Below are 13996 nucleotides of genomic sequence, written 5' to 3'. Positions count from 1 at the left end.
GAGGAGTACTCATCACTTTTATTTTGCCTCAAGTAGAGGATTTGATTTCATGTTCGTGTGGGTTGGCTCCAATTTCATACCATCTACTATGGGATGGGTTAGCACCATCTTTTGCAAATGGGATTGATAGCTGCAAATTAGACCCCTTTCAATGTCTACACACCCACAACAGTTTGGTAGAAGTTGGAGTTGGTGGTAGTGTTTCAAGTATGTATGGTTGTTACCATCTCCACAATGCAGTTGGGTGTGAGTATCAGTTTGATGCGGACTTAGGTGTTGACAAAGTTGGTATTTGAGTTGGGTTGAGTTATGATGGGTTGTTGCCTTCATCAGCGCCTTAGGTCAATTTTCAAATGATTCTGATGTTGATGTTCATTATTTGAGTGTTGGTGCTATAGGAGTTGCTTGTACAGAGCAGGGATAGTACATTGTTCTACCTTTGGGATCTAGGTGGATTGTGATGTTCATTTTTCTCCGGGATTGCTTGGGGATAAGCATTCTTGGGGAGAGAGGACTGCAATTTTTTCCATTTTTAGTAGGTTCCTACAACTGGCTTGGTCAGTTCACCATCGCGACCCTCGTGAGCTGACAATAGGATTTTAGGGTCTCAGTTGTGGGGTTATAGGCTTTTCAACAACCTATGGTGTCTTTTGGCTCTATTTGAGGGACTACTATTTTTAGTGAGTCAAACTATTAGTTCTGATGAGCTTAGTTGAGTTAGAGGAGTCGAGCTCTCAGTTTGGGCTCCAAGAATCTTGGAGGGAGCATTTATTTATAATAAGTCACCCTGTTAGGTTCATTCATCATCTTTCATCATCATGATCACTTTGGTGTTGTCAGATTTCGATTCTAATGCTTCTTTAATTGCTTTTGCAAAATAGGTAAATTATTATTATTCATCTAAATACGTTGAGGTTGTTAATTTTGTTGGTGTTTTTGGTTGGTCACCTTAGTATCATGGCTCGTTGGAACCAGGACAAAAAGTTTTAAATCGTGGGAATAAGAAACAGTGGCCTTGCGTGTCAAAATATTAAGTTATGGTGGAAAATGACATTTTTGGAGCCAAAAGCAATTAATAAATTATATTATGACACTTTTTTATATTTTAATGTTTTGTAGAGGAAGCTTCTTGAGTGGAGTTCCTTTGGGGAATTGGTGCCATTTGGAGATAATAAATATGAGGACATTTGATGAGAAAAGCATCCAATTATTTAATTATCTTATTTTTCTTTGTTGTCTTTGTGACACTTCTGAACCTTTGATTTTTGTGCCGTTGCTGAAGTAGAAGGGTTTGGGATCTACAACTAAAGTATTGAAATTTTGTTCTGAGATTGCTTGGCAAATTGAGCTGAGGTATATGATTTGTCATTTCTCCTACTATATTAATTGTTGCTAAGGAGAAGTTTAATTTTTCTTGCTGCTGGAGGTTGTTCCTGGAATTTGCAAAGGGATTCATTGGAATTGTTATATCAAATTGTGTACTGGTTAATTTGGAGTTGGTTGAGCACCAATTTATATCTGTTGTTGGGTGTTATTTTCTATCTGCACTTTGGCAGCAACATTTTCCAAATCTTTAGTTGCATTTGTTTGATGAAGAATTCTTTGTTGCTGCTAGTATTTATTTTAGAGGGTTTCAAGGCATGTGTTACCTGTAAGCATAGTAACGTGAATCGAAATCGTATCGGAATCGGCGCGGCCGAATCGAATCGTGAATCGGGGGTGAATTGCCAGTGAATCGGCAATGAATCGGCAAATTTGAAAAAACCCTTTAAATGTAAAGATTTTAACAATTTAAGACTTATTTAATGCACCCTTTATTGAATATAACTTAAAAACACTATAACATCATCAAATAGAATCTAACATACATAAACATGAAACATAAAATCCATCACATACGTAACTATGTTATCATTATGTACTAAAATGTAAATTGTATGCTAGCTGAAGTAAATAAAAATCAAATGATCATAATGATTCAAATCATAGAATCAGTGAGATGAAATCATGAAGATCTATAAGACATCAAATCATAAATGTATGTATAAATCTAAGATGAAGATCCATGAAAGTTTGAAACATATGTCTATCAGTGATTCAGTATCACTATCAATATCTATACAGTGTAAACAAAATATAAAAACAAGGCTCTAGCTCAAGCCTCATCATCCTCATCATCATCCTCTAGCTCTGCTGCAGCCTCAACCTCAACCTCTGAGTATCCAGTTTGCCTATGAGAAAGGCGTGTAAGGTAGGTCCTAGAGGACCGCCGAGCCATGTCCCCTGCATGGGCAATGGGCTCATGAATAACGTTGCTAGGGCCTGCGTCTGTGCGTCTACCAATGCCTGAACGTGCTCTAGCTACCTCCTCTGCCCTGGCCACAGCCTCAGCCTCTACATCCACCTGGTCAACCCACACGTGGTCTTCCTCAGTGAAGACTGGGTCCACAATCTCCTCCTTCTTGCCGGTCGGAAACCTATGGCTTTTCTTTCCTCTTCTTCTCTCTCACTTTTCCTCTCTTCTACTCATGCTTCACAAATAGAAGGCCCTTTAGGGTTATAACAAAGAGAATAGGTCAAAAACAAAGTGAAAAAAACAAGTTATTTTTTTTAAAATTTCAACTTCGCTTTTTACATGCCGCAGGCGATTCATAGCCGATTTTGGCGATTTTTACATGAATCGCCTGAATCGGCGATTCATGGCCCAGAAATCGGCGATACCGATTCACGATTCAAAAAAATCGTGCAGGATGAATCTGGTCGCGGAATCGCCGATTCAGGCGATTTTTGGGCGATTCTCGTTACTATGCCTGTAAGTTCATGGATTGTAACTTCTAATTTTTCTGGGTATTGTTGATGTAGATAATAGGGGATATTTTATCAATTGGGTTGTTGATATTTTGTGAAAATACTCAGTATCTAAGTTGATATTGAAATCTGGAATTTTTCAGTTGTATATTCCCTATGTAATATCTAAATATCTAAATTTATCACAATTTTCCCTTCTACAGAAATCTTCAAAAAGCTTAAATTGAATGCTCAAGAGATTATGAAAGATAAACTACTAGATATTTCAAAGCTAGATTTACTTATGAAACATAATAATACATAAATCAACCTCAAGCTCCACAACACGAAGTTTGAGAAAACTTGCTCTTTTATTCACTTTAAAAATTATGTATCATGAAACACAAAGTTCTTAAGTCACAAGCAATTTCTGCATAGCCTTTCTCCATAAAACAAAAGATGATTATTTAGAATGAAAGGCAAGGAGTGATAAAAAGATGGGGACAGAAGGGGAAACCCTTACTAGTCTTTGACTTATTCAAGATTACATGTAACAATGCACTTGATCTGCAATTTGATTTCATGCAATCATTGTACATGGGAATGCTCCTCTGTAATTACAACTTGTCCTCAACCTACATGTAATCTGTCAATAAAACTACACCTATGTAGAAAGCATATAAAAATGATTAAGTGTCCATGCCCCTTAAGGATCATCTTCAAAGGTTGTTGACAAAGGTCTTGAATGTAGGAATGGAGTTGTATACAGTTGTGGGGTCTGGTGCACCCGTGTGTTGTGCAATGACAGTTGTTTTGGGGACTGTACTTGCACTCCAGAAAACAACCTTGTTGCACCCTCCAATGTTAATCTGAAGACGATCTAATGAAACTTTGTAGCTTGTAAATTTATCCATGGAACTGAAACCAAAGTCATTGTCCCCAAGCTCTAGGAAAATTGGTTTTACGAGCTCTGATATAACATCTGCCAAAATCAGCTTGTTTTCCCAGCTACTACCTTGCAAGTCAACTCTCCAAAACTGTCATTGGTCATGCATTTTTGTTCCTCGAATGTGCACACAGCATCTGCACCTCTCTGTCACCAATCCTTAAATGACTTGAATTAGCTGATCATTAACTGCTGGTACTTTGAAAACATTTCCCAAGAGGAAATGACGCTATATATGCACATTGCATCTGAGTCAACATCTAGCATTTGTTCGAGACACTCAAGTCCTCCAAAATTTTCAGCTCAAAATTGAATAATGTGAGCCGCTCATCCAACTTAGTGATGGTCTCTTTGGTGTTCCTTAACACCCTGAATGCATTCCTGGTCAATTACATACCCTGTGATTTCATCAGGCTAACCTAGTCATCTACCACCTTGGCTTTACATCCAATTTGCTCTGCATACCAGATTGACTCTTCTGGAAAAGAAAAAGCAATGGGATTGACTCATTCTGAAGAGTTAGTCATCTTTTGAATTGTGTCAAGCAAGCGAGCATTTTCCTTCTTGAGTTGATTCTTGTTTTCCCACAAATGATCATTCTTCCTAGGAAGCAGTGTTACTCCATGTTGTGCATCTTGTTGGCAACCAAACCGCACCTGCTTACCATGTTCAACTTCGATGAATGTATAATCATAAGCCTGATGTTGTTCCTGTGGTTTGTCTAGTAAGGGTTCATCAATTCCAGCATACTTAACCTCATTTTGATCTATTGAATTTGTGACTCTTTTCTTACTCTTTGAAGGTCTTTGCTTGCTAAGTTGCTTGAAGTCAAATTCCTCCTGAGGAGTTTCCTGCTTTCTTTTCTATGTTAGTGCACTAAGCCATGGAGGTAGGACAAAAGAAGCATTCTAAGAGATGGAAGTGGTAGCCACAGTAGACACTGATTTCAATTGTACAACTGTTGTAGCTATGGATGGTGTCTCAATCTGAATAGGCATAGGTGTCTGATTGCCTTGTGAAGCTTGAGCCATAAAATAGTCAAACTATGCAACTGAGGTATCGAGGAGAGTCATAGATACATTTCACATGTTGGGGAAAGAAGAATATGTATCAAACACATTCTCCAAGCTGACAAAATGTTCTTCTGGGATGAATGCTAGAACCGTCAAGGCAATGGGTATCACAAACGTTTTTTCTGGAGCATGTAGGAACCTGCACTACGGAGAAAGAATCCACGTTCATATCAAGAGGAGACATGGGAAACTCATTGGGCACTAGTGCAGATTCCAGTATGGCAGACATCACCTCTGCATCTATGGCATGAGTTACCTCAAGAGTAGGATTCTCCTACAGTTCATCTTTACTGGCAACAATCTGAATTCTCTCAAGCTCCGCTGCAACAACCGTTTCAAGTGCTTTTACTGTAGCTTTGCCCCTATTGATTTTGAACTTTGGAATCCCTCTAATCTCTAATAAGCACCGTCCTTAGCTTTTCCCCCTGATTTCCGGTTTTAGCCCAATTGGACCAATAGTATCAAAGTCTTTCCCTTACTTGATCTTGATGCACTTAAGACCTCTTTCCATTAGCCATATATTTGTGTTGGCTAAGATGGACTGAAATATATCCCAGATAATAATGAGAAAGTGTATATCGTACAAGCAAGTGAGAAAGATGGGGTGCCTAAATAAAAATAACTCGTATCTGAATTTCAAGTTGTACTTGAATTTCATTTGTACGATCCATGCTGCCAACCATATATTCTATATTGTTAATTGTACTACCCATCTTATTAATCATACATGGCCTTTTGTTGGTCACATGATTCGTCTTGTAAGTTGTATATGCATTATTTGAAGTTGTATGAGTTTGTCTTCAAGCCATACACACTCCTTTTTCCTATTATGTCTGACATAGTACGGTCACATCAATACCACTATTTCATACAACAATTCCTGTTCCATTGTTGAAAAGTAAGAGATTTGGTAGTTGCAGCTGCATCTTTGGGCTTAATCAGTATTGTTTTTGGCATCTTAAAAAATTAAAATAATGATGCATGATAGGGTATGTGCTTGATGCATTATCCTTGAACCTTGCAAGAGGCACTCACCTAGACCCTCAGCAATGATGTTCCTTTTCTAATCAGTCTTCAACCAGTATAATGAGAAATTTGCAGAATAGCACTTCTCAGACTGTGATCAATTTGCAGATAGAACAGCAGAAATTACACTCAGAGTATTAGAAACTTGAGCCAATTCAAAGTATAATCAGAATTGGAGGGAAATTCAGACTTCATCTAGACACACGCCAAAATCTTTGTTACTCGATTTCATAAAAAAATATTGTAATAATGATATATTCAATCCCTCATGAGGAGTTCTTTTATAACATTTTAAGGCTTGAAGCTTCTCTCACACGCAAATGCCAAATAGCTTCTTTGATACATTTTTCACTAACAAGGCTTCACCTTCACACCATCTAAATAAATTAAGACTTATGAAGTTATTCATTAAGTTAAACTTAATTAATAACTTGCAATATGCAACTCATTAATGAAGCCCAACCAAAGTATTGATGAAGCTTGGACGTAGGGTGCTACAACTACACTGCTAAAAATGGAAAATCTGCTCGTCCAACTTACTATAAATAGCAATTCACTCCAACTAAGACCCTCAAATCTAAATGTCAGCTCACGCGAGTTGCGATGATGAACTGACATCACCAAGCTAGTGGAACCTGCTAAATTGGGGACATTACAGACCATTTCCATGAAGACTACATAGGATATTATTTCTCAAAAGTGTCCAACGACTTTGGGTTTACAACAAATTCTCCAAGCTACGTTATGTCTTTGTTTAAGTTCCGTTTTCATCAAACTAAGATGGACTATAGTCAGGACTGCTAAATCATATGTGGATTTTTTTTCCGAAAAATCTTAGAATGATGAAGATCAGGGTTATTATCGCCACCAGATTTTGTCCTATTCTTTCTGACTCTTCTAATGGTTGTATAGTTTTCTGCTATACTATGATAATGGATTGTTTCTCTGAATTTCATAGTGAGTGTGACTCATTTGCTTGGTGTGTCTGGAACTTCAGGGAGAGTAGAGGTTAGAGATTTCTTGCCCTTCTTGCTAGTCTTAGTATCCACAGTGTTCATTCTAGTAAAAGCCTCAATGTCATGTCCCCTCCCTTTGGCATGACCATCAACACCTACACTTAGCCTATTTATGCATCCCGATAGGCTAAAGTTGTTCTAAAAGGGGATGGCGAGGGGGCCTAAAATATATAATAATGCTATTATTCCTTGAGCACATTGGCCTAATAATATATATATATATATATATATATATATATATATATATATATATATATATATATATATATATATATATATATAAAATTATTCCTTGAGCACGGTGGCAATTGTTTAATATGGTCTTGTGGAAGGTTTTGAGACTTTGTCTGATTTCAAGAATCGTTAGGAGAAACTTTGGATATTTTGTTTGGTTACATGGCCCTTAAAGGTATTCCACTTGGATGGCATCTTACTTTTAACTCCCTCTTCTATTAATCTGAGTGACTCCCTTGTAATCTCCACCAACTCACGATATGCATGTTCAAGGCTTTGTAACACCCTCTGCAGCCATTCTACTGCGAGTATATGTGGACAATCTTGGCTTTTGGAGAGTTAGGTTAAACATTTTCTGAGAAAACATTCTGTCTTAGTCACTCTATGATTAATAGAGAATAAAGGACGTTACCCCTTCACATACCATGAGTTGGACAAGAACCTGATGAGAAGCTGTAAGGAGCAAGTTCATTTAGATCTTGACAATGCGCTTAGACTGCATGTGTGTACGAGGGTCATATCTTCAAGTTCGAATATTGGTTGTGTGTATTTTGGGCATCATGAGTAGAGTGCCTAGAGACTGTATCATTTGTAGCCAACACGGCTTGGTATAGGAGTGTGGAGCAGTACCATTGTTGATGGTGTGGAGAACAAAGATAATGAGGCTGCAAATAGTGCATTGGGTTAAAGGATTTGGCTTCGTGAGGTGGTTCTTCAAGTTCTGAGTGCCTTGATATTATTGGAATCATACAGAGGACCATTGAATAGTGCCATCGAAGCTAATAAATTTATGGCTCCAATCATCAACTAATAGGATTGTGCTCTCCTCTTTGGATATCGAGCAATCCCAGGTTCTTCTATCCTCATCTACTCTTTCTCTACTTCGTAATGATCAACCTTCAAGGCTGATATATGATAATATATGGTTCGCATAGTTGCTTGTGTGACTAAATTTTTGAAATTCCTGAAGAAATCTGTATGTGACACTTAATAATCAATTTCTGTGATTGCAAGGAGTAACGAGTAGGCTGTTATAGTTATTGTAAGAAATTAATTCTTATGGCATGAACAATTAATAGTATTTGTGGTTGGAAGGTATCATGTATTTGTGTTAAACAATAGACTCGAGTCATCTATGTGAATAGAATATTAAGCTTCCTGCATCAGTGATTCTGTCACCTTCACAAAGAACTAATGTTATTCCAGAATACACATATTGAGGTAAAATCTTATCAATACAATAAATTCCCAACCCATGGTATTACACTCCAAAGGACTAAGGAACTAAGAGGCTGATGTGTTAGTAGCCTTGGTTTTTCGTGCCTTAGTGTGCAACAACTTAACCTTGTTGATTTTTTGACTTTCGTGTAGCTGTTGTGCATTGATCTCTTCGTAGTGCTGTAGATGCGGATACACTTCTGTTGTCTACAGTATTGAAAATGAGGTTGCAAGCGAAGTGGGCTTAAACTTGGAGGAAACTCTCTAGTTAAAAGCACTTTTGAGCTGAAGTAGCCCTCAGATGGGTGACCTCTTGGGAAGTTTTGGCCATTCACATCTGTGAGCATCACCTAGATACAAACAGTGCCAAGTGTTCCATTCATTCTCTTGAGTGATGGGTTCTTGTGAAACACTGATCATGAAACATTGGTCAACAAATTTGACTCAAAAACTACACAGTTCAACCTTGATAGTAATATTACAATTTGACTTGCTGTGAAAAATATCTCCTACTTATGTACAGCATTCTTGTTGTGGAATATATTTTTCTTGTTTTCTTCTACATTTGGTTGGTATTTTAAATGTTGTGTAGGATTAATGTTTGGAGTGTGGCCATGATTATGAAAAATTCAACATCAAAATGGAATATTGTTGTAGTCAATAGGTTGTTCTCATTCTAAATCTCTCATCTGAAGAATAATTCTGCATAGAAATGATCTGTCCTGATTAATATGTATAGCTATCATAATATGGTTTAGTGTCCTTCCTTGTCTAGTGACTTCAAAAGTCATATACTCTCCTATATGGTTTCCTACCTTCCCATATTTTCTATTTAGAAGGCTCGATTGAGCCCAGATTGGAACAGTCCTTGGTAGTTTCTCTAATAAATTGAAAGCAGGAGACTAATGGTTTCATAAAGAGCCTGATTTCGTCAAAAACCATGGCCCACCTTGGAAAATTTGTATCTGTTTCTTCTTTCAGTAGGTTGTGTCATCATAGAGATTTCAGGCAACATGGCTGTTTTCTGGAATTCCTGAAACCAAGATTTAAAGTCTTTGGCCCAGGGTAAGCACCAATAAAAAACATAGAAAATAGCTTTTACTTTTAGGAATGTGATAAGCCCAACTGGCTCTTGCCATTGGAAATAAGATCCTTATAAAATTTGCAGAGTTTTTAGCTACTAAGTCAACCATCAAAATATGCTCAAGCTTGCAATTAAAAACTCATATTATTGTTTCACCATTAATGACTTTATTTCAATGCTATAATTAGTACATCACAATTGCTCATGATCTAGCAAAATGTTATTCAACATGCAAGAAAATCCAGAAACAAGGCAACTTGCAGCAGTTCAAAATTTTGACCAGTTTGCAAACTATACAAATATTCTCAACAAATTTCATTGCATTCACGATTAAAATTTAAACAAGGAACCCAGTCTAAATTAAAAACTCCAAATCTGTGAGTGCACACATGAATTGCAGCAGTCTTAAATGCACACATTTACTTGTAATTTTCCCCACACAGCCACTGTTGTTCGCAAGGAGGAAATCTGCCCAGCTTGTATACTCACACCAGGCCTATTGAAATGCTAGGAGGCAGTCCAGAACAGATCTAAAGGAAGAGAAATTACCACCCAGGCCCAGGCACACCGATCACTGATACTAGCTGCCCAAAATTTGAGTATTCAGGATGCCCCAAACAGAGATAGTAATGTCTGAAAGTGCAAATGAAACTGCTCCCAAAAAGCATAAATAAAACACTCAATTTGCAGGTTAAACAAATGCCCAGTAATATGTAATTATGGCATTTGAAACTTAGGGAACCACTCACCACAGACCAAGAAATTCTGGGAGTCCAAATACCCAGCCAATACACCAGAATGCAAATTAAATACTTTCTAAATAGCAGCAGAATTGGCATCCAGAATTGCAAGACACACTGACACCTCTAAATGCAGATTTACTAGCCTTCCAAGTTACAGTATTACAGAAAGGGAAATGCCCTAATCTGCTTGGCAAAAATAATCAAATAAATCTTGCATACCTCAGCACAGAATTGGATGTACCAATCCTCTTCAGCAAAGACTTGTCTTCTCAGCTACAGGAAGCACAGTATGAAAGGACATTGAATTCACCAATGGACAATTAGGTCCTCAGACACAGTAGAAACAGTAGAGGAAGCTCTAGAATCAAACACTCAAATCAAACCTTTACACTTCAACAAGGGCACAAATAATTAGAACTCAGAAAGCCACAAAAGAAAATAAATATTCAAGTGTGCTTTTTACAATGAAATGAGCTCATATTTATAATGCTTTGTTGATAAAAGTTTATAAAAGAACTCAACTTCAGAAACTCGGAAAGTTTCTCAAATGAACTTATCTCTTGAAATTTTCCAACATGACATCACTTTAAATATTTAATACTTGGCTTAGGCATATAATAAATGGCCCCTTCTAATGACGACTCAACCCTCATGTGAAATTGTAAAGTTAAATTATAACTTTATAATAAGCGATTTAATAATAATTTGGCCACTAAAAATATAATAACTCCCAAAATACTCATCATTTTAATATACTGTCTGAAATAGGAGTCATACCTGTTATTTCTCCATGTGACCAAATGCACTTTCCAAAAATAGAAAGCGTCCATCTCAATCAACACCCAACTTACCACAAATAGTAAATACATAAAACTAAGCCCAAACAAAGTCCAATTTGAGCCAAATGAAGACCAACCTGCAGCTTACTGAATTGCGGAGAAGACAAGACCATCCCAAGCCAAGCCACTACCACAGAAGACCCTCTATTCACAATAATTAGCCTACGAGGATCACAATAATAGGCTAATCTCTCAAACTCCAATGCCGACAAAAATGGGGACACTACAAAGGAACCTTATTAGTCACCCATTTCAACCAATATGAATTAGAAGGAATGATAGCTTTTATATCGACACTCTTGGCACGTGGTTTCATGAAATGCAGTCACTTTTCCTTGTATGGTGCTTGCTTTTCTCAGTGGATTCCACATCAGAAAGAAAGTGAATTTCTTTGGAGAGGTCATCATCCCTCATCAAATTGAGATCTTTGGATTACAGGGGCCTATAATATATGGGATAAAGTGTTTTGTGGAAAAGATAAGGCTTGGGATAGGCAAGTTTAGTGTGGAGAGAGAATACATCAGGTGAGATTACAGTTGAACACTAGCTCAATGATTATATTACTGGCTTGTAACTTGACTTCTTCCATATTGTACATGCTTAAGTTTAATTTTTTGTTTTATTTCTGTACATCATAGAAAAGGTAAGGCATCACCCAATTCAAGTTGTTAGACAGTAAGATTCATGAAAGTACATTCTTATATTATTGATATTATTAGTAAGATAATTTTGATTTTTTATTGTTAATGTCAATTACAAATATTTACTTAACATTCCATTAATTTTGGCTTTTTATGTTGTCTGAATGGATGTAGGTGGAGCCAGCAACTCTAGTTCCTTTGCTCCATGGATGCAAACAAGTAATTCTTGTATGTTCTGGAACAAGTTCCTTTTTCTCTTGTTATGAAGTATATTTATTAAAATTCTTTTACTGATGGATGGTCATATTTTGAAAACTTATGTATTTATCATAAGATTACTCTCTATCTACATGGTAATGATTTAGTTATTTATGTTATTTTCCATTCTTTTATAGTACTCTGGTTTTAGTTCTGTTAATATTTCATTATTAGTTCATTTAAGAAAACTTGAATTTATTACATTCATAATGATTGAAGGCTTAGTAAGTAAAAAGGAAATGCAAAAAGGTGCAAATGTCAAAATTGAACAAGAATGGGAGGCTTGTTAATCTTGGATATTACGAGAACTGAAAAAAGGAGTTTCCTACAACACAAATAATGCAACAACTAGGCCCCCTCAGCACGTGTTTTAGGAGGATATTATCAGGCTTAGCATTTGCAATTTTTTGATGATTGACATACAAGCTGACATCTATTTCCTTAAATAATTGCTAAGCACTTGCAGCTCATGCATGTATAGTTCTGCAAATTCTGAGTCTGAATCAGAGTTAAAAGTCAGAACCCAGATTGGCTGAGAGTGAACTTCTTTAATATACTAAATATTCAGTGTGTTGACTGAAAATATAAATTAACTTGAGTATAATTCCTCTGTATTATTCTGATCTGAAAATATATATTTTGCAGACTTATCAAATGCTGGAAATGAAATGCATAGAGGAGCAGACTATTGTATTTCTGCGTGTCCTCTAATTCTACATCCACAACCAATCATATACCTTGCTAAAGGGGTGTCTCCTTCAAGGAGTATAACCCTTCAAAAGACATTAATAAAACCTTTTCCTAAGTCGGCGACTTCTAGTAACTTTAGTTTAGAACTTAACTAACTAATCAATAGTTTAGTCAAATACTAACAAAGGCACCTCTAAGAAGATAGCCGGCACCTATAGGATAGATAGGTATAATAACAAATGACATTCTTAAGATATATTATCATTTAGGAGAGGTACGGTTTGTACTGTCAGACCTGTAGGATTATTTAGGTTTGGATTTAACACTCCCTCTTAACCTGATAATCCTACAGAGAGATTTATATCTAGCTATCATCAATACAGATGAGTAAGCAAGTATTAATACTCTATATCTGTCTGTCTCCTATGTGGTATCATGGAACATATGATACAAAGTCATATTACTTAGCCTGTAATATGACAAATCACTGCTACTAGTGATAAAATGCATGTTGTGACTCATAGAAACTGGTATTTCTAAATCACAACTAGACCTTGAATTTAAGATCTATCATAATACAGGATAAACCCAAAGAATTTCTAGAATTCTTTCTTTATCCAATTTGTGACCCATGAGCATAGCAATGTCAATATCACAAGACGATCTAAAAATTCACCTGGATCTTACAGTAAAATCTACTGTTAGGGCATTATCTAAGAGATTGTCAACTCTAAATAATGATTACACATGGTGGAGCCCATAACTGTCAATAGCCTAACAAATAAAATTTAACTTTATTAATAACTAAAGAGTACAAATGAATTACAACTCAACCATACCAAGTCTCTTTCTGAAATGTTCTATCTTTACTCTAGATAGAGGTTTGGTGAGTATATTTGCTGTCTGATCTGCAGTACAAATGTATTTCAATTTAACAGAATTCCTGTCTACCATATCTCTTACATAATGGTAAGGAATTTCAATATGCTTGGATCTATCATGAAAAATTGGATTCATTGAGAACTTGATGGAACTCTGATTATCACAATGAATGATCGTAGGATTCATGGCTTGCCCAAATAATCCCACAAGTAACTTCCTTAGCCATACTGCTTCTCAAGAGGCCATTGCTGCTGCAATGTATTCAGCTTTTGTGGAGCTTTCAGCTACTGAAGATTGCTTTCTGTATATCCATGAAATCATAGCTGATCCTAAACTGAAATAGCATCCTGAAGTGCTTTTCCTTTCTTTAACACTTCCACCCCAATCTAAATCGGTGAATCGATGCAAATCTAAAGCAACTCTCATATTTTAGTCCATAGTTAAGAGTACCTTGAAGGTATCTCATAATGTGTTTAACAACAACTAGGTGAATCTCCTTAGGTTCACACATAAACTGACTTAATACATGAACAACATAGCAAATATTAGGTCTTGTATT

The 13996-nt window shown here is 36.4% G+C and overlaps 1 protein-coding gene across 3 annotated transcripts in view; it reads left to right on the top strand.

The window, feature by feature from the left end:
- The window catches only part of MAA3 (P-loop containing nucleoside triphosphate hydrolases superfamily protein), a 294471-nt gene that overhangs the window by 214720 nt on the left and 65755 nt on the right, over window positions 1-13996 (top strand). For 2 of the 3 annotated variants that reach the window (XM_089797784.1, XM_089797783.1), the window contains one exon: window positions 11782-11835. In XM_089797784.1, the coding sequence (XP_089653910.1) occupies window positions 11782-11835 (54 nt within the window). The remainder of the gene's footprint in view (window positions 1-11781; window positions 11836-13996) is intronic. The other variant, XM_089797785.1, reaches the window with a different exon arrangement.

This window comes from Cupressus sempervirens, chromosome 8 (assembly GCF_028749045.1).
Source record: "Cupressus sempervirens isolate cs-2001-9-10 chromosome 8, ASM2874904v1, whole genome shotgun sequence".
NCBI lineage: Eukaryota > Viridiplantae > Streptophyta > Pinopsida > Cupressales > Cupressaceae > Cupressus > Cupressus sempervirens.
The sequence above is the reverse complement of the archived record's forward strand: the minus strand, read 5'-3'. Positions and strand labels throughout refer to the sequence as shown.